Source organism: Pan troglodytes, chromosome X, assembly GCF_028858775.2.
Source record: "Pan troglodytes isolate AG18354 chromosome X, NHGRI_mPanTro3-v2.0_pri, whole genome shotgun sequence".
Classification (NCBI taxonomy): Eukaryota; Metazoa; Chordata; class Mammalia; order Primates; family Hominidae; genus Pan; species Pan troglodytes.
In genome coordinates this window covers 112,369,401-112,389,971 of record NC_072421.2, presented here as the reverse complement: position 1 = coordinate 112,389,971, position 20,571 = coordinate 112,369,401, and the positions used below count along the sequence as shown (strand labels likewise).

The following is a 20,571-nucleotide window of genomic DNA, read 5'->3' as shown; positions in this document are numbered from 1 at the left end:
TTTATGTTTTGAGAATGCTATAGGTCACATAATATTTGAGAACCACTCTGATGCCACCTATTCCTGTTGATATACAAAAATATCTCTTTCTAATATAATCAGTTATCTAGATCGGGGTCCTCAAACCCCTGGCTGAGGATGGATACTGGTCTGTGGCCTGTTAGGAACTGGGCCACACAGCAGGAGGTGAGTGGTGGGCCAGTGATCATTACTGCCTGAGCTCCTACACCTGCCAGATCAGCAGCATTAGATTCTCATAGGAGTGCAAACTCTATTGTGAACTACGTATGTGTGAGATCTATGTTGCACATTCCTTATGAGAATCTCACTGATGCCTGATGATCTGAGGTGGAACAGTTTTATCCCAAAACCATCTCCCACCCTCACTTCACCATCTGTGGAAACATTGTCCTCCAAGAAACTGGTCCCTAATGCCAAAAAGGTTGGGGACTGCTGATCCAGGTGACGGATGGGTTTACATATATCTAGGGGAGAATACACAAGGAAAAATGGGCCTCAACCTTGGAAATTGCATTGGCCTAAGTGGGAGCTGGGAAACCACATGGATAAAAGAAACCTATTGCTACTTGATGGCAAGAAGCATTTTTCTTTCTCTCCTCAGACCATGAAGACCTTCTAGAGCTACAGACTGAGGCACTTCAGTGTTCTTCTGCCCTCCTCCCTTCCACTGGTAGTAGTGACTCCTAGACTGGGCCATCAAGAAATTTCAGCCTCTCTCCATTGCCTCAGTGATGGGCTCGAGTAGCCCCTAGCTTTAGCAGAATAAGATATTTCTAGCCATGGGCAGCAGTAAACCTATTGTTTCAAGTGGCATTTCAACCTTTATGTCTTGACCTACTCATAGGAACCGACCTACTCAGAGTTGCAGAGAAATGAGGTATTACTGCTTTTTTTTTCCTCAGGGAACTGATGTCATGCCAGTATTTTCTACACTCACCCAGCATCAGAAAAGCATATATGTTGAAAGAAATGGTCAACGTATTCTGTCATCCCTGGTTCCAAGTATGGAAGAAGAGAGTTGTTTTAGTATCATGTCTCTGATGATTTTGGAGGTATCCAAAGCCAGTTGATATAAGAGATAAATTAAGGTGATCATGCCACATCTCATGACTGAAGAGCTGGGAGTTGTAAGACCTAGTTTGGCAACTGGAACAGATAACACAATTCCTTCAAATTTTTTTCTTTTCTTTTTTTGAGAGTGTCTCGCTCTGTCTCCCAGGCTGCAGTGCAGTGGCATGATCATGGCTCACTGTAGCATCTATCTCCTGGGCTCAAGCAATCTTGCCTCAGCCTCCCAAGTAGCTGGGACTACAGGCATGCACCACAGTGCCTGGCTAATTATTTTTTTATTTTTACTGGGGATGAGGCCTTGCTGTGTTGCCCAGACTGGTCTCAAACTCCTGAACTCAAGTGATTCTCCTACTTCAGCCTCCCAAAGTGCTGGGATTACAGGCATGAGCCACCAGCCCTGGTACTTGCAAATATTAATACTCAATGAATACATGTTGAATGTAGAGAGGCTGCTAAGTGTTGGAGACAAACCATCTACAGGACAAACATGGTCCTTTCTGTCCTTGAGGAGCTTAGATTCCAGTGGGAATAAGGCAGTACTGACACCTATAACAAGGAGAGCATGTGAACCACCCCCGTCCTTGCTCAAGTAAGGAAGGCAGAACAATTTGGGAGTGTGGTTATTTTGCTCATGAGGAATTGGTGATGCTGTTGTTGATATTGTTTTTCTCAGTCACACCTCTTGTTTTTCCTCTGATGCCATAGTCTTTGAGTACATGCATCATTACTAAAAAGAAAGTGATCTTTTCTGGTTGCATTTGTCTTTGTCAACTTATTTTACAGGATTCAATTTCATCTTCTATGAAAATGAAGTCAAGTGTCAAGTGGTATATGTTTCCCTCAAAAGATTCTGGGGAAAAAAGACATGTGACATATTAGCCAACATTTAATAAATTTAATAAATTAATAGGAAGTCTCATAAAACCTGTAGTGGATAACATACAGGAATTAGGAATAAGACAACACTTTGCAACCATTCACAAAAAATACCATTTGACAAAGGAGAAGAATTACAGAAAATAATATAAGGCAGTCTGTTGCACGTGTCTTACACAGATATACATATATAATAATACATCAAAATGATTTGTTTGATGGTAAATTCATCACCTTTACAATTATCACATGGACTTCTTTAAAACATTTATAAAAGTTTGTAGATTTAACATTGAAGGGTAAGATTTATATCCAAATGAGTATATTTGTTTCATACCAAACTGCACAGAACTTACGAATAGCACACAACTTGAGGATAATTACCAGGTTGGGTACTATTAAGTACTACTACTTGATGACACAAGAATCATTAACAAATGTGCTGTAAGCTATTATCATTCAACTTATTGCTAGTACTTTCGGAAATCTGTGATTTATATTTTGTTTCTTTGTAAAACATGTGCTATGAGCTTGCCCTGATAGTTCAGAAATCAGATGTTTCCAGTTTTTTCTAACACTCACACTACTTCAGATCTGAATGCATGGTCTTTTTAAGGATTGCTGGAGGATTTTCTTCAGTCCTTCTTCTATCAGCTATTCTGTCCTACATTAATACAAATCGATGGATTCATGCAACATACATGGCATACATGCAGGACACCATCTGTATGTGCAGAACTCATGCTAAATGCATGCTGTATTTCTTCAGCCATTTTCATTTCGGTAAGAATTAAATCATCTCATTCTGCTTCATATAATTATTTTAACATGCACTTCAACAGACCTAACAGGCAAGGCAGGTAGACTTGACTTTCATGTTATATTTGGGCATGCTCAAGCAATTGACTGATGTTTGGCAGTGTTGCAAATCAAATAGAGACTGTATGAGTTTCCTCAAATACAGCAGCTCTTCCACTGCCCTTGTGGCAGACTATTGGATTTATCTATGCTGTGTGTTGAGAACACAGACCAAGGGTTTTAGAAATTCAGATTTTTCATTAACCAATTTTAAGATACTGAGAGGCACATTCTCAGGTGTGTAAGTAACTCTCAAGCGTAAGAACTAGCATCATGAATTCTTCCAAAATTTATCCACAGTTGTGTGAAATGGACACGTATGGAAATACTGTTACTAGAAACACTTGTATACTCTGCACACAGCATAGACCGAATGGCCTGACTTTAGCAATGCTTGAAAACTTTTCATGGTTTAGAAACTATTAAAATGCTACTGAATTCTTAGAGAGCAGCAGGCCCACGAATGAAATGATGGCCAACACTTATTGTAACACAACACTATATTTTAACAAAGATTTAAACTTCTGGTAAATAATTGCAGTGCAATGAAGAGCTTGCCACTTTCACAAATTAGCTGCAGCCTTTTCCTGCACTAGAGAGTTTGGAAGGATCTGAAAATGAGATAAATTTTGTTTAAAATCCAAATGGAAACACCGCGTTTCTGTAATCCCGAGTTCGGTAAAAGTGTCTTTTTAATTACTTTTTTTTTTCACATTCTAAGGGCCCAATTCTGTAGTCCTTAATCAAGTAAAACTTCCAAAGTTTCTACCATCTATACTTCCAAAACAAGTTTTACTCAAAAATGGACTGCTAAATTAAGTCCTATAGATAGAGGTACCATAATTAAGAAAATATTTTAATAAGGCTCAAAATACTAATTTCACTTTGTGTGAAGCACACAAATTTCCAGGATGCTGAGATCAAAACCCAATTGATGTTGAATCCTGGGTTGGGAAATAACTCTGGGATCTCATTTCCCAGTTTAATCATAGAATTAGGAATTTACTAAGGACCAGAATGAAAACACTAATTTCAGTTTGCTTGTTGTAATAATCAGAATTTGAACACTGTCCTTAAGAAGTGAAAAGCTATTTGGTGTATTACATCTCATTATCCTTCCACTTCTGTAGTCCCGGTTAACCAGCTGCTATGTTAAAATACCACTATGTTTAGGGACAGACATTGCAGTAAATACCAACACAACATTCTGACAATGTCAAATTTTTGCCCCTATATGAACAACAAGACTAGGTTCTGCCTCTGACTCACTGACAGATGTATCAGAAGGCAGAACCTATCTTACTGTGTTTATATGTGTAGATGAGCAGAGCAAGAATTTAAAGTGTATATTTACTGTTAACCCAGAACAAATGTCCACTGAATTTGTTAATTTAGGTGTGGTTGAAATATAACCACTGTCATGTGCCTCATTCTGGTCACCTGCAAATGCCACCTGAGATGAACATGAACGTTGCCATATGCACAAAAGAAAGAGAGAAAGGAAGGAAGAAAGGAAAAAAGGAAGGAAAGAAGGGAGGGAGAGCAAAAATAAACATTTTATTCATCAAACAATCAAAATAAGTTAGTCTCCACCTATTATAAACAGTAAATATAGAACCCTAAATCTCACTAATGTAGGCATGATTGTAAAGTACAAGGTTGCAAAGCTATATGTAAAAACACTTTTTTTCAGACAGCAATATTTACATTAGTTAAGACCAACAGAAAAATTAAAGAAGAAAATTTTCCTACATATGTAGCTTGTACCGTAGGAAAAGACTGTGCTGTTCTTTCTCACACACTGCTAATCCTTTCGCTAACCACACTGGAGGGATTTACTGGTAACTCTAAATTCTCAACTTGCATCTCTATACCGGGCTCATTGTCACTGGCTTTCTCGATCACCGGTTCATTGGTATGCCGATAAATGTTAACATTAAGCTCCCTCCCAGACAAAGCAGTGGCGGCAACTCTTGGAATCTGCCTGACAGGAGGCTTTTTCTCTACCTTATAATTGCAGCGCAAATAGTTGGAGAATGCCCTTCGGTAAATTTTGTTGAACAGAGTATACACCAGAGGATTGATTCCTGAACAAACATAGCCAATCCAAACAAACACATTCAGAAGCTTTTCCATGAGCTTTTGGTTACAGGACTTCTCACAAAGAACAGACAGAATATTGGTAATGAAAAATGGGCACCACATGATCAGAAACACAAAGAAAACAATCCCAAGGACTTTCGAAGCTTTTCTTTCATTGTTGATAGCCTGCATGGTGCCCCTAGGACGTCTCTCCTTCTTCTTTCTTCGGCGTGCGTTCTGGTCTTGGTTAGGGTTTGCAGCGTTCTCTTCCTCGGCCGTATTCCTCTTGCAGCACTTCAGGAAATCCAGACTTAGTCCAGGCGGTTCCTCGGTGTGGCCGTGCAGTAACATCAAAGCTTGTCGGCGCAGAACGTAGATGGTCAGGCAATACGTAATCACCATAATCGTCAGCGGTATGAAGAAAGCTACGAAGGACCCAATAAGAACGAAATTTGGGTCGTTGAGCACGCACGTCGTGTTGTTCACGAACACCTTTTCTTCGTCCCTCAGTCCAATCACAGGGATAGGAACTGATACACCTAAAGGAAGAAAAAGGAAGGGCGTTGTTATAGCATATTGAAGGACTGAACAGATGTATTCAACGGCATACATTAATTTGCATTTTACGGAAGGAAATTCAGACCTGATATTTGTTGAAAGCTATTCACGGCATAATCGATAGTCACATGAAACACTAGCAGTATGGCATCAGAAAATGATGGCGTTTTTCATGTTAGGAATGCCTTCTCCCTAAATTCTGTAGAAGGCATGGAATTACCCTCATTGATATTAACTATATTAGAGACACGGTTGTGTCAAAGGGTGGATTGTGTCAGATTTGTTGGATTTCCAGTTCCAAGAATCGTCCTGGCTCAGAGAAGGCACTCGATAAATATTTGTTGAATCAATGAATAAATTCACATCTGTACTTGATGACATTAATAAAGCCAATCATTCTTTCTTTAGCATATCATTTTCCAAATTCAATAAAAATGAGACAAATACCACCTGTAATAGTAATAATAGCCTATTAGTGATGGCTGGGCTGAGTCTAACTACTATGCAGAAATAGTCAATAAGCAGAGACTGAAAAGATTCTCTTTTTAGCAAGGGTTTTTGTTTGTTTGTTTTATTTTGAGTCTCTGGGCATGAGCAATGTTTCAAAGTCAAGAGAGGGTAAAATGTAGAGTTGGGAGAGATGCAGTCCTCCAGTTTCTGTGTGGAATTTTGAGCATTTTTGTTTTAAGAATACTGAGAGGTAGTACTCTAGGGAAGCACTTCCTTCAATAAATAGGCCCATAGTTAGGAAATATCAATGAGGAGGTGGGAGCAGAAGGTGATCTTGTGCCTGAGCATAAGTAAGATATCTGGAAGCTTTCAGAAATAACCACAGTAGGTCTTCAAGAGGTCCTGCATCAATACATAGAGATAAATAGACAACAGATAGAGATTGCTGTCCTGTCTTGTGTCCACAGGAAGTCGAAGCCTGGGAAGTTCAGATTGTATTTGTGGGATTCCATCAGAGATTATTAGGAATCCTGGGCTGGTAGGTGTCTACATCATGAACTGTGAGAGGAGACAGAAATGCATTCTCAGAGATCCTTGCTGACCTTAGAGAACACACAAGCAACTGTGACAAACCTGAAACAGAAAGTCCTTACTAGTTGCTTTAACATGCCTAGTCAGGTATAGAGTGTCTGGCTGGATGATCAAGAGGGAAAAAAAACAATGAGTCAATGCTTCTTTGCTAGAGCTTGCTGAGAATGTTGACGGATGTTTAATCTCTGGGAAGATAGAAAGAAGAGAGTGTTTTGAAAGTGATCTTTAAGTCTTCTTCCTCAGACATGGAATTTCTAAAATGACTGGCCTTTTCCTAGAGTAGGAAGCCAAGTAACAGGGTGAGGAAGCCACAACAGATATGACAAGACTTCCCTGGGTATTGGTCCATGCCTACCTATAGCTCTGAACCTAGGCACACCATTCAAGAAAGTAGGAAAGACTGAAAATGAGGAGGCACTGCAAACAGTAAGTCTCCTCAAGTAGTGCATGGCCAGATCCTAAAGAAGAGACCTTTGCACCTAGATGGGGTGGAATGACAATTATTAGAAGGAGAAAAGAGAAAGTGATTTTTCACCAAGTTTGATGAAATGCCTGGGAAATTTCAACAGGAATTTGGGAATATAGAGTACAGCAGAACCACACAGAATATATTTCTTAAGAGTTAAAAAAAAAAAAAGCAGTTAAGAAAGCTGCCAGACTGTGTTGTTTAAATCTTTATGTGAAAAATCATAAACGTAAGGTAATCTCTAGACAGCACAGATCAAACATGCCCTAAAGACATCAGTGTTGGCTTAACCTTAATAACATATTTTAGTGACGGATTAGTCTGCAGAAAGTTAATATAAGATTTTTAAAAGAAGAAAGAGTTTCTTTAAAAAAATTTACAAGAGAAAATGTTAGAGGGGGATCTTATATATTAAGAGATACTTAAAAGATCTATCAAGTAATTATAATATGTGGATCTTCTTGGGATCTTGATGAAAACAAAAACATGTTAAAAATATTCATGACACAATTAAAAATCTGAACAATGACTGGCCTTTGGATGATATTAAATAATTATTGTTCATTAATTTTTAGGTGAGGTATTGATATTGTGGTTATATAAAAAGACAGCTCTTTCATTTTTTGATATACATACTAAAACACTTACAGATGAAGTATTATGATGTTTGGAGTTATTTCAAAATAATACGGGAGGGAGAAGTGGATGAAAGTATGGATGAAACAAGACAGTCCACAGGCTGATAAATCTTGGAGCTGGATGATGAGTTCATGGGCTTTATTTTATAATTCTACTTTTGTAATCTTTGAAAGTCAACTATGAAACAGAAAGTTTAATAATTTTTTTCAATTTAAAAAAAAGAGAAAAGAAGACATAGAGGTCCTTTCTGAAACACAGTAACATCACTGTTAAGCCTCAGATTTAAAAAAGTCTCCAAAACGGATTGGCCACTGCTAATCTTGGAAGTGATTCCTTCCAGAGCAAAAAAAAATTTGGATCCCTAAATAGAAACATTCAACCACCTGTTTGATATAACTGTAGGGAAGAAGGCCATTTTCTGACAATGTGTTGATAGGAAACTCTGTTATACCTTTCCAGGTTCCTTACAGCAAAAGCAATAAAGGATGCAGGAGTGGTGTTTCCCTCTTCAATCTCCTACCTTGCCAACCACCCAGCACCTTAGATACTACAGCGTGGGGCTAGAGACTCAATCTGGGGAATTTGCTTTCACCCTGGAGGCATCATGACTGAGGCATGTACCTTCAATTTCCCACAGGAAATGCTGCATATATTCTAAGTATTCATAGACACACTTGGACGTTTCTGGGGAAGGCCTCACACACAGGCCATAAGATTGGTGGAAGTTTGTATCACTTAGAGACCAACTCCAGAGTAATGTTAGCTCGCTTCTGTTAAATGATTTATTCACTTGTCTAAGGGACTCTTGAGCCTAAAGTAGGCCTTGTCAAGGGACAGCAAGAGAGGGTAGCAAAGTCACTGTAGATAAGCTGAAGCTGTTATTGGGTAGATGAGGCCAATTTTATCCCTGGCATCTATTTGTATTATTTTTTGTGCATTGAGGAAAGGGTGATTCTAATAGCTGCCATTTATTGAGTGTATCCTATGTGCCAGGCACTGAGCCATGTATATTACTGACATTACAGATGTAGAATGTATTATCTCAATTTGGTTAAAAACTTTATAAGACAGGTATTATTTGGCAAAGTAGCTTAACCAGTTTACCAAATCTGCACTGTCATTAATTTTCTTTTGTTTTTAGAAACCATGAATGCAATCAACAAAACAAGAAGAAATTCAAGTTATTTCAAACATACGAGGAAATTATAAAAAGCAACAACAAAAGCAGCATTAATAACAATATATGTTGTACACTGTCTTATTCAATACTTTAAAAAAAAAATAAAAGGTAAGTGTCAGCAGTTCTCAAAGTGTGGTTCAAGGACCCTAGGGGGGTGTCTGAGACTGTTAGAAAGCTTGCTAGGTTTTCCTTTCCTAACTGTCTGTAAAACTGCATTTTCTTCATAAATTTCAACCAAAACAACATATCACAACTGTTTGAATGTGGATACATATATGAGAATCTAGCTTTCTTTCTGTCAAACAAGATATTAAAAGAGATTTTCAAAACTGTGGGCCGGGTGCAGTGGCTCACGCCTGTAATCACAGTACTTTGGAAGGCCGAGGTGGGCAGGTCACCTGAAGTCAGGAGTTCAAGACCAGCCTGGCCAACATGGTGCAACCCAGTCTCTACTAAAAATACAAAAATTAGCCAGGGATGATGGCACATGCTTGTAATCCCAGGTACTCGGGAGGCTGAGGAAGGAGAATCGCTCGAACCCAGGAGGCAGAGGTTGCAGTGAGCCGAGATCCCACCACTGCACTCCAGCCTGGGTGACAGAACAAAATTCCATCTAAAATAAATAAATAAATACAATAAATTTTCAAAACTGTAAAACAATGCCTGTTTTCTCTCTGATTTGTTTTGGAGATTATAGTTTTCAAAAATATGTTTTTATGTTAACCTTAGATGGGTTTATTATTATTATTGAAAATAAAATTATTCCTAAATATTTTAAATATTTCTCAGTTTTAATTTCTAATACCATAAATATCAATAAATATAAGCCACATAAGCAAAAACTCTTTTGGAGTCCTCGATTATTTTGAAGAGTATAAAGGGGTCCTGACACCAAAGAGCTTGAGAACTGCTGTTCTATGTTAATGCATTAAGTTATTTAAGTGCTAGAGAGTTAAGTTCAGCAAATGTGTTAAGTTTGTCTTAGCATTTTTATTTCAACCAATAGTAATTCATGCGATATTATCATGTCTGGTAAATATAAATAACAGCAATACTGGCAACAAAACACTTTAAATTCATCATTCATTTTTATAAAAATTCTGAAAGGCACATGTTATTTGATGAAGTTAACTTCAGAAAAATTAAGTAAGTTTAGCAAATATCATGAGGCAATCTTCAATATTTTTGAAATTCCTGATTTGGCCAAAGAGGAAAAGTAGATATGAACTACCATTGAAAATATCAGGTGTCACTAACAATAATTCCAATAATAATAACCACCTTTTACTGAGGGCTTATTTGTCATGCACTAAGCCACATATTTCACAATTGTTATATACTTTTATATATATTTTATTCAATCCAGACAAAAAAAATAAAAGAAATTATTAGGTGGAATCACTTAACCTTTCTGAGATTAACTTCAATAACTCTGTATCATCTTCCTTAGAATTTTAGAACCAACAAAGATAAGTTATAATTCATGTTGTGCTGCAAACCTTAGGTACTTCTTCAACTAATAAACTGTCAAATATATTTCACATGCATTATCTAATTCAGTTGTTGCAAATCTCTGAAAAGTGGTTATTATTTATTAAGGTTACTTAAACTCTGAGAGGAAGAGTGCCTTCAGTAAACATATAAGAGTCTTACTTAGCATTTTAGAATATTAAATTCATTAACATTGTTAAGTTAAAGCTTTACTGAAAATATCATATGTTACTTCTACCACTATTTTATTCAAAATATAACGTTACCACTATTATAACTACTACTGCTATTATAACTACTACTGCTGTTACAACTACTACTACTATCATTCATTAAGTGTTTATTATGAGTGCTTACTGACTCTGATACTTTGTCTGCATTACATACTTTACATGCATTATCTCATTTCAGCCTCTTAAAAGCCCATTAGTTGATGAAGTTATTTTACTGCAAAAGAGGTAAGTTCAGAGGATGTATAAAAATGTTTACATTATTTCTTAAAACCTTGAATTCAAGCAACACAGATCAGTTCTCTCCAAACCATAAGGTCATATGCCAATGATTCTAAGAGGCACATTTCTTTCAGATTTTAACATCTTTGAAATTGTGATGCTTCATACAACCCATAGTGTCTTACAATCATTGTTGGCCAGAAACTAGTCATTAGATAGTTGTCATTGTCAGTACATGTGTGAAACTGGTCTGAATAACTTCTTTTGACATCTTCTGGAAAGATCAAAACTACCAGCAGCAAAATTTGCAAAATGAGTGTCAGCTACATGACAACAATTCAGTGTAAGTGAAAAGTTATGTCATTACGAACAAAGGGAAGGAGTGTTCTGAAGAAGACATCCGCAACAGTTTCAAATGCCACAGAGAGGTCTAGAATTTGAAACATTTTCTCTATCTTTGAAAGTGAAGAGGTCATTGGTGATTATAGAGAGAACAATTATAGTGAAGACAGGAAACAGACTGCCAAGAGATGAATAATAAATAGTGATACAAAAGAGATTAGAGAATACGTTTCCTAGAACAGCTTGATAAACATCAAAATGAAAACATAGGGAAATTATTGTTAACCTGCAGGGTTATCTGTTTCCATGGGTTATTTTGCATGGAGAGGAAATTTTTTTTCAAGGATACCTAGAAAACCATACTATTTCAGGCTGACAGGAGTTCTTGAAGTCTGGTGATGCTGCAGTCATTGTCATTCATATGGCTCCTGGCAAACCCATGTGTGTTGACAGTATCTCAGACTATCCTCCTCTGAGTCATTTTGCTCTTTATGATATGAGATAGACATCATATCTTAATCATGTGTCATCAAAGCAAGGGACAAGAAGGCTGTTGGAGCTGGCAAGGTCACCAAGTTTGACCAGAAAGCTCAGAAGTTTTAGATGAATATTATCCCTAATACCTGCCACCCCAGTTTTAATCAGTGGTGGAAGAATGGTCTCAGAACTGTTTGTTTCAATTAGCCTTTTAAGTTTAATAGTAAAACTGATTAATGATGACAATGCATTGTAAAACCTTCAGAAGAAAAAGAGAATGTTTTCTGGATCCCCTTTTTTTCGCATGTGGCAGTTTTAAGTTTTTAGTTTTTAAAATCAACACTTTTTAATGGAAACGCCCTGACCAAAAATCTGTTACAGAATTTTGAAACCCATTAAAATAAAGCTTAATGCGAGAAAAAGAAAGAAATATCCAAGGGTGTCATATCAGATACCATGGAGGACAGAAGATAAAATCATCTTTAAACAGAATAAAGTAAAAACTACAGCAACAAACGCACATCTGTCAACCCAGAATTTTATGTTCAGTGATCATATACTTCATAAATGAAGGTAAAATTAAGACTTTTTCATGTCAACTAAAGCTGAGAGAATTTGTTGCCAACAGAACTTCATTAAAAGAATGCCAAGGGGACCAAGATGGTTGATTAGAAGCAGCTACAGTCCACGGCACTCACAGAGAGGAACAAAAGGCGTGAGTGAATACAGTATCTTCAACTGAAATATCCAGGTACTCACTTTGGGACTGATCAGGGAAACAACTCAACCGATGGAGAACAAAGAAAAGCCGGGCGGGGCAACGGCCCACCTGGGAGCAACACAGAGCCAAGGGAACCCTCACGTCCAGTCAAGGGAAGCAGTGAGTGCTTGTGCGACCGTGGGAAACCATGCTCCTCCCACGGATCTTTGCAACCCACAGATCAGGAGATCCCCTTGTGAACCTATGCCACCAGGGCCTTGGGTCCAACACAGAGTGTGTGGAGTCACAGCAAAGCAGCTGCTCAGGCACACACAGAGACCCAGGAGCTTTACATACTCTGACCCCAGGATCCCCAACAAAGGTGTCTGCAACTCAGGCAAGGCGGGAGGTCCGTACATACCACTAGGAAGGGGGCTGAATCCGGGAAGTCAAGCAGCATTGTCCTGCGGCCCCCACTTCCATGGCATCTCACAAGATAAGACCCACTGGTTTGGAATTCCAGCCAGCCACCAGCAACAGGGTGGAGCCTGCCTGAGATAGCGCATTCCTATACAGAAACAACAGGCAAGCTGAGAGCCAAAGAATGAATGAACTCCCATTCACAAGTGCCACAAAAGGAATAAAATACTTAGAAATATAGCTAATAAGGGAAGTGAAGGACCTCTTTAAGGAGAACTACAAACCACTGCTCAAAGTAATCAGAGATGACATAAACAAATGGAAAAACATTCCATGCTCATGGATAGAAAGAATCGATGCAATTAAAATGCTCATAACTGCCCAAAGTTATAGATTCTATGCTATTCCCATTAAACTATCATTGAAATTCTTCAAAGAATTAGAAGAAACTTTAAAAATTCATATGAAACCAAAAAAGAGCCCAAATAGCCAAGGCAATCCTAAGCAAAAAGAACAAAGCTGGAGGCATCACGTTACTCAACTTCAAACTATACTATTCGGCCACAGTAACCAAAACAGCATGGTACTGGTACAAAAACAGACACATAGACCAATGGAACAGAATAGAGATCTCAGAAATAAGACTGCACACCTACAACTATCTGATATTTGACAAACTTGACAAATACAAGCAATGGGGAAAGGATTTCCTATTTAATAAATTGTGCTTGGAGAACTGGCTAGCCATATGCAGAAAACTGAAACTGGACCCCTTTCTTATACCATATACAATAATCAACTCAAGATGGATTAAAGACTTAAATGTAAAACCCCAAACTATAAAAATCTCAGAAGAAAACCTAGGCAATACCATTCAGAATATAGACATGGGCAAAGATTTTAAGATGAGGACACCAAAAGCAGTTGGAACAAAAGCAAAAATTGACAAATGGGATCTAGTTAAACTAAAGAGCTTCTGCAGAGCAAAATAAACTGTCATAAGAATGAGCAGACAACCTATAAAATGGGAGAAAATCTTTGCAACCTGACAAAGATCTAATATCCAGAGTGTACAAGGAACTTAAACAAATTTACAAGAAAAAAACAACTTCATTAAAAAGTGGGCAAAGGACATGAACAGACACTTCTTCAAAGAAGCTACTCATGTGGCCAAGAAATACATGAAAACAAGCTCAACATCGCTTATCATTAGAGAAATGCAAATCAAAACCACAATGAGATATCATCTCATGTCAGCCAGAATGGCGACTATTAAAAAGTCCAGAAACAACAGAGGGTGGTGAGGTTGCGGATAAAAAGGAACACTTTTACACTGTTGGTGGCAGTGTAAATTAGTTTAACCACTGTGGAAGACAGTGTGGTGATTCCTTAAAGACCCAGAGGCAGAAATACCACTCAACACAGCAATCCCATTACTGGGTATATACCCAAAGGAATGTAAATTATTCTGTTATAAAGATACATGCATGCATATGTTCATTGCAGCACTATTCACAATAGCAAAGACTTGGAACCAACCCAAATGCTCATCAATGATAGATTGGATAAAGAAAATGTGGTACATATAAACCACGGAATACTATGCAGCCATAAAAAGGAATGAGATTACGTCCTTTGCAGGGATATGAATGGAGCTGGAAGCCATTATCTTCAGCAAACTAACACAGGAACAGAAAAGCAAATACCTTGTCTTCTCACTTAGAAGTGGCAGCTGAATCATGAGAACACATGGACACATAGCGAGGAACAATACACACTGGGGCCTGCCAGCCGGTGAGGACGGAGGGCATTAGGAAGAATAGCTAATGGATGCTGAGCTTAATACCTAAGTGATGGGATGATCTGTGTAGCAAACCACCATGGGACACATTTACCTATGTAAGAAACCTGCACATCCTGCACGTGTATCCCTGAACTTAAAATAAAAGTTGGAAAAAAAAAAGATTGCTAAAGGAAGTTCTTCAGGCTGTTGAAAATGATACCAGGTGGAAACTCACAACTACTGGAGGAAAGAGGAGCACCCAAAATGGTAAACATGTAAGTAAACAGACTACTTTTTATTTTTTCCTAATTTCTTAAAAGGTAAGTGAGGTTTTGAGGCACAAATGAGTTGATTTTAAAGTTGTGTCTATGACATATGTAGCAAGAGCATACATGACAATATTAACAAAAAGAACAGGCTTGAAAAATCAAATTATACATTTTAAGTTTCTTACATGTCTAAAGTCTAAAGTGGAAAATTAGTACATTATTAAAATTAAGGATGCTTATGAGATAAGATATCCGATGGCAATCCTTAAATCCACCTAGGTCAAATAAAAATACTTAAAAATATATAGATAAAAAGTCAATAAAGGAACTAAAATGCAATGGTAAAGGTATTTGGTAAGCAGAAGAGAAGGCAGGAAAAGAGAAACAGGAGAACAAAAATTAAATGAAGCAAAAAGAAAATGAATTGTAAGATATCAGACTTAAACCTAGTCATATTGATGATTACATAAAATGTAATTGATCCAAATCGTTTAGTTACGAGACAGAGATTTTCAGATTAAGATAAAAGAGAAAGATGATCAGTTGTCTTAAAAGAGACAAACTTTAAATATGAAGACATATGTAAGTACAAAGTTAGAAATTATGGAAAATTATATATTGTATGAGTAGTTATTACAAGAAAGGTAGCATGGCTATATTATTGTCAGACAAAGTGTATTTCAAGACAAGCAATATTAGCAGAGACAAAAGTGGGTATTCACAATAATAAAAGGACAAATTCAAAAGGCATACAAATCCTAAATGTGTTTCCCCCAGTGACACAGCTTCAAAATATTTAAAGCAAAATCTACAGAACTAAGGAAGAAATGAATAAATCCACAATCATCATTGGCATTTTTAACATTCCTTTCTCAGTAACTGTTTGAAAAAGAAAGTAATGATATATAAAATATAAACACTGTCAATTAGATGTGATTGACATTTACAGAACACTACACTGAATGCTTCTGAATATACCTTCTTTAAAATGTTCACATGGAATGCTTATCAAGATAAGTCATATGTTGAAGCATAAAATATCTCTCAATAATTTCTAAAGACTGCAATCTTATATAGTATGTTCTTAGCAACAGAATTAAATAAGAAATTAATGACAAATAAGATATTGATCACTCATTTCCCACACCTCATCTAAATAACTGGAAAATCAAATTACAACCATCTAAATAGCTCATGTGCCAAAAAAGAAATCACAAGAAAAATTGGAAAAACGTTTGAGAATAATTTGTTGAACACACAGCATATAAAATTTGTGGGTAGGGCAAAAGCAAAATTTAGAGGATTTTTTTTTTTTTTTTGAGACAGAGTCTCACTCTGTTGCCCAGGCTGGAGTGCAATGGCATGATCTTGGCACACTGCAACCTCCATCTCCCAGGTTCAAGCGATTCTCCCTGCCTCGGCATCCCAAGTTGCTGGGATTAGAGGCACCCGCCACCACTCCTGGCTAATTTTTGTATTTTTAGTAGAGACAAGGTTTCACCATGTTGGCCAAGCTGGTCTCGAAATCCTGACCTCATGTGATCCGCCCGCCTCAGCCTCCCAAAGTGCTGGGATTACAGGCGTGAGCCACCACACCCAGCCTGGAAGAAATTTTAACAGTAAATGTCAATATTCAAAAAGAAGAAAGAATGGTTAAAATTAGTAATCTAAGTTTCTGCGGTAAGAAACTTGAAAAAAAGAAGAGGAAATTACATCCTACATACAAAGAAGAAAACAGATAAATGAGGAGTAAAAATCAACAAAAGAGAAAACAGATACATGATAAAGAAACCTCACAAACCTAAAGTTGGTTCTTTGCAAAGTTTAATAAAATGGATCAATCTCTACCAAGACACATCAAGAAAAAGGAAGGAGAAAGAACACAAATTACCAGTATCAAGATAAAAGAGAGTACATCACTACATAACCTACAGATATTTTTAAAAAGAAATACTATGATCAATTATGATAAGTTGCATGATCTACTACCTCATGTATAATGTAAGAATAATATAACAGCATAAGTTCATTTACACCCCCAACATATGTCATTGTTTTCATATGATTTATTTCTAAATATGGCATAACTCCACAACACTTTGTTATAATTTTTTTCACTTGTTATTACTAGACTTTAAAAAATATAAGAAGGGATGTACACTTTCTATATGCTTCAAACATTTTATGTCCTCAGTGTGTCTTTCCTCCCTTTCTGAGATCAATGCATATTAGAGCACTTGTCAGTGTCTCACAGATTGTTGATGTTTTGTTTATTTAAAAAATAAATCTGGCTGGGCACAGTGACTCACACCTGTAATCCCAGCACTTTGGGAGCCTGAGGCGAGTGGACCACTTGAGGTCAGGAGTTTGAGTCCAGCCTGGCCAACACAGTGAAACCCCGTCTCAAACAAAAATACAAAAATTAGCCGAGCATGGTGGTGTGTGCCTGTAATACCAAGTACTCGAGGCTGAGGCATGAGAATCGCTTGAACCCAGGAGGCAGAGGTTGCAGTGAGCCGAGATCATGACACTGCACTCCAGCCTGGGTGACAGAGCAACACTCTGTCTCAAATGAATAAATAAATAAGGTAGATAAATAATGGATAAATAAATAAGATAAATAAATAAATAAGGTAGATTTATTGAAATATAAATACCTTATTGAAATATAATTTACAAGCACATAAAAACACACAGATTTCAAGTATAAATTTACATGAGGTTTTACAAATGTATATATCTGTGAAATCACCATCCCAATTGAAATATAGGACATTTTCAAGCCTGCAGAAAGTTTTCTTATCTTCTTATCTGGTAAATTTTCCCCACCCCAAAAAATGACTCTTTAGATACTTATCAGTATAGGTTTATCTGTTTTAGGACTTTACATAAATGGAATCATACAAGATCTACACTTAAATATCTGGATGCTTTTGTTCATCATAATGGCTATCACTTCACCCATATTTTTGGTTGTGTCACTAGTTTTTCTTTCTATTGTAAATATTATTCCTTTGAAGGAATTGTTGCTTATCCTTTCACCTGTTGATAAACGTTTGATATATTTTCAGTTTGGGATTATTATGAATAAAGTAGTTTTAAAAGTCGTGATAAGATTTTTTTGTGTGTAGACATATAGTTTCGTATCATTTGGGTAAATGTAAGCAGTGGAATTGCTGGATGATAGGGTGGATGCATGTTTAACTTTCTAAGAAACTGACAAAGTACCATTTTGCAGTCCCATCCGCAATGAAAGTTTCAGTTGCCACTAATTTTTGACACCCCTTGGTAGTGTTAGTCTTTTCAATTTTAGCCATTCTAGTGGTGTGAAGCCAGTTCTCATTGTGGTTTTAAAGTTGCATTATCATCACAGTCTATGACACTGAACAATGTCTCATATACTTACTGCCATTTGGATATACTCTGTTATAAAGTGTTCAAGATTTTTCCCATTTTCAGTTGAGTTGTTTGACTTATTTTTAAGAGCTCTTTATATATTTTGCATACACGTCTTTTGTCAGATATATCTTGCCTATATTTTCTCTGAGTCTTTGGCTTGTCTTTTTTATTTCCTTAATATTGTCATCTTTCAAAGAGCAGTTTTTAATTTTGAAGTTTAATTTGTCAACTTTTAATTTCTTAATTTATGTGTTTTGTTTCCTATTCAAAGCATATTGGCCTATGGCAAGGTTATGAAGATATTCTTTTATATTTTATCTATAATAATTTTGCTTTTAGATTTTATATTTAGATTGATGATCTGGCTTAAGGTAATTTTGTATATACTATGAGGTTGAAGTCAAGGTTAATTCTTTTATACCAATTTGTACATAAGCCTCAGAACATTTATTGAAAAAAACATTTTTCTTATTTAATTATCTTGGCACTTTTTTGGAAAACTGACAGTTTATGTGTGAGTATATTTCTGGACTATTTTTTAAAAATTGCATTGATTTATTTCTTTATTCTTGTGCCAATAACCACTCTCTTGATTACTTTAGCTATACTGTATGTCTTGAAATCAGATAAATGCTCCTAGTTTTTTTTTTCAAAATTATTTTAACTCTCCTAGGTCCATTACTTTTCCTTACAAATTTTAAAATCAGGCTGGGCACAGTGGCTCACACTTGTAATCCCAGCACGTTGGGAGGCCGAGGCAGGCGGATCACCTGAGGTCAGGAGATCAAGACCAGCCTGGCCAACATGGTGAAACCCCGTCTCTACTAAAAATACAAAAAAAGTTGCTGGGTGTGGTGGCGGGCGCCTGTAATCCCAGCTACTTGGGAGGCTGAGGCAGGAGAATTGCTGGAACCCGGGAGTCGGAGGTTGCAGTGAACCGAGATCATGCCACTGCATTCCAGCCTGGGCAACAGAGTGAGACTCCATCTCAAAAAAATAAATAAATAAAAATAAAAATAAATAATAAAATCAGTTTGTCAGTTTCTGAAACTAGCCTGATGTGATTATCTTTGGATTAATATGAATCTATAGATTAATTTAGATATATTAATAGATTATATTTTAATTTTTAGATTTTCAATTCAAAAACATGTAATATAATTCCATTTATTTATTCTACTTTAATTTCTCTAAGCTATGTTTATATGTATAGAGGGTTCTCATATATTTTCTAAGGGTACTATATTTTTTATGATACTATAGATACAGATTATTTAATTTTTCAATTACTTGTTGTGAGTATATGGAAATACCATCTATGTTTGTGTGTTATACGATCTGTTACTCAGAAAGCTTGCTAAATTACTTACTGATATTAGTAAATTTTTCGTTTTTGTAGATTCCTTAAGTTTCACATAGACAATTATTTTATCTTCAGGTAAAAAAGTTGTGTTTTCTTTCCAGTCTTCTTTACTTTTCCTTATTTAATTTTTTGCCTTACTGTATTGCCTATGAATTAAAGTGAAACAAAATGGAAAGAAACAGAAAATTGAAATTGCTCTTCATCTACTAAGGTAACTAAATGACATTTGAAACCCCCTCCAGAAAAAGAATTCAGATGCAAATGCCTTCATTGGTGAATTCTGTCAAACATTTAAGAGAGAAATATTACCAATTTTATGTGAACAGTGTCAGATAATGGAAAAGGAGGATATATTTCTAACCAATTTTATGATTTCAGCATAACTGATATGAAAAGCTGATAAGGACTTTGCAAGATAAGTAATTTATTGAACAAAATCATTTATGTACATAGATGTACAGATCCTCAGTAATATATTAGGAATTGAAATCCATCAATATATAAAAAGTATATCATGATCAGATGGGGGTTTAATCTCTAGATTGTTCCCAAGAATGCAAGGATGTTTCAAGAATGTATACCAGTCAAAGAAATTATCCACATTAATAGGATAAATAAGAGAAAAAAGTATACTATTAGATCCTCTCAATAGAATTCAAAACATCATTTATCAAAAGTCAATATCTATTCCCTATAAAAATTCTCTGAAAACTAGGAACAAAGATACTTCCCCAGTTGATAAAAAGATATATTCTTATTAAAAAAAACAGCTATTGCCAGACTAAATTATGATACATTGAAGGATCTCTTCCTATGATCAGGACATACAGCATGAATTTATATTTAGATTTAACGATCTCTCTGTGGTTCGCTTTCTTCCTGAGTTCCCTTACTAATTTTCAATTTGTGTCTTTGATTGAATGCATTCTCCAACCTATCCTAAATCTCATTACAAATTTTGCCTCAATCCTAGGCTGATCTTTAAACTCCATAGGCACAAGGGAAAGATGGGAGGAACACACTAAAAAGAAGCAACTAGAAGTCAAGAAAACTGAAAAGAAATGTCAGCTGTTGCACAATGTG

General features: G+C 36.3%; 1 protein-coding gene across 3 annotated transcripts in view; it reads right to left on the bottom strand.

The window, feature by feature from the left end:
- Positions 1-1,972: 1,972 nt before the first annotated feature.
- HTR2C (5-hydroxytryptamine receptor 2C) overlaps positions 1,973-20,571 on the bottom strand; it is a 325,108-nt gene continuing 306,509 nt past the window's right edge. For 2 of the 3 annotated variants that reach the window (XM_009439546.4, XM_009439547.3), the window contains exon 6: positions 1,973-5,447. In XM_009439546.4, coding sequence (XP_009437821.2) covers positions 4,621-5,447 — 827 coding nt within the window. In that variant the 3' untranslated portion in view covers positions 1,973-4,620. 3 annotated transcript variants of the gene reach the window in all.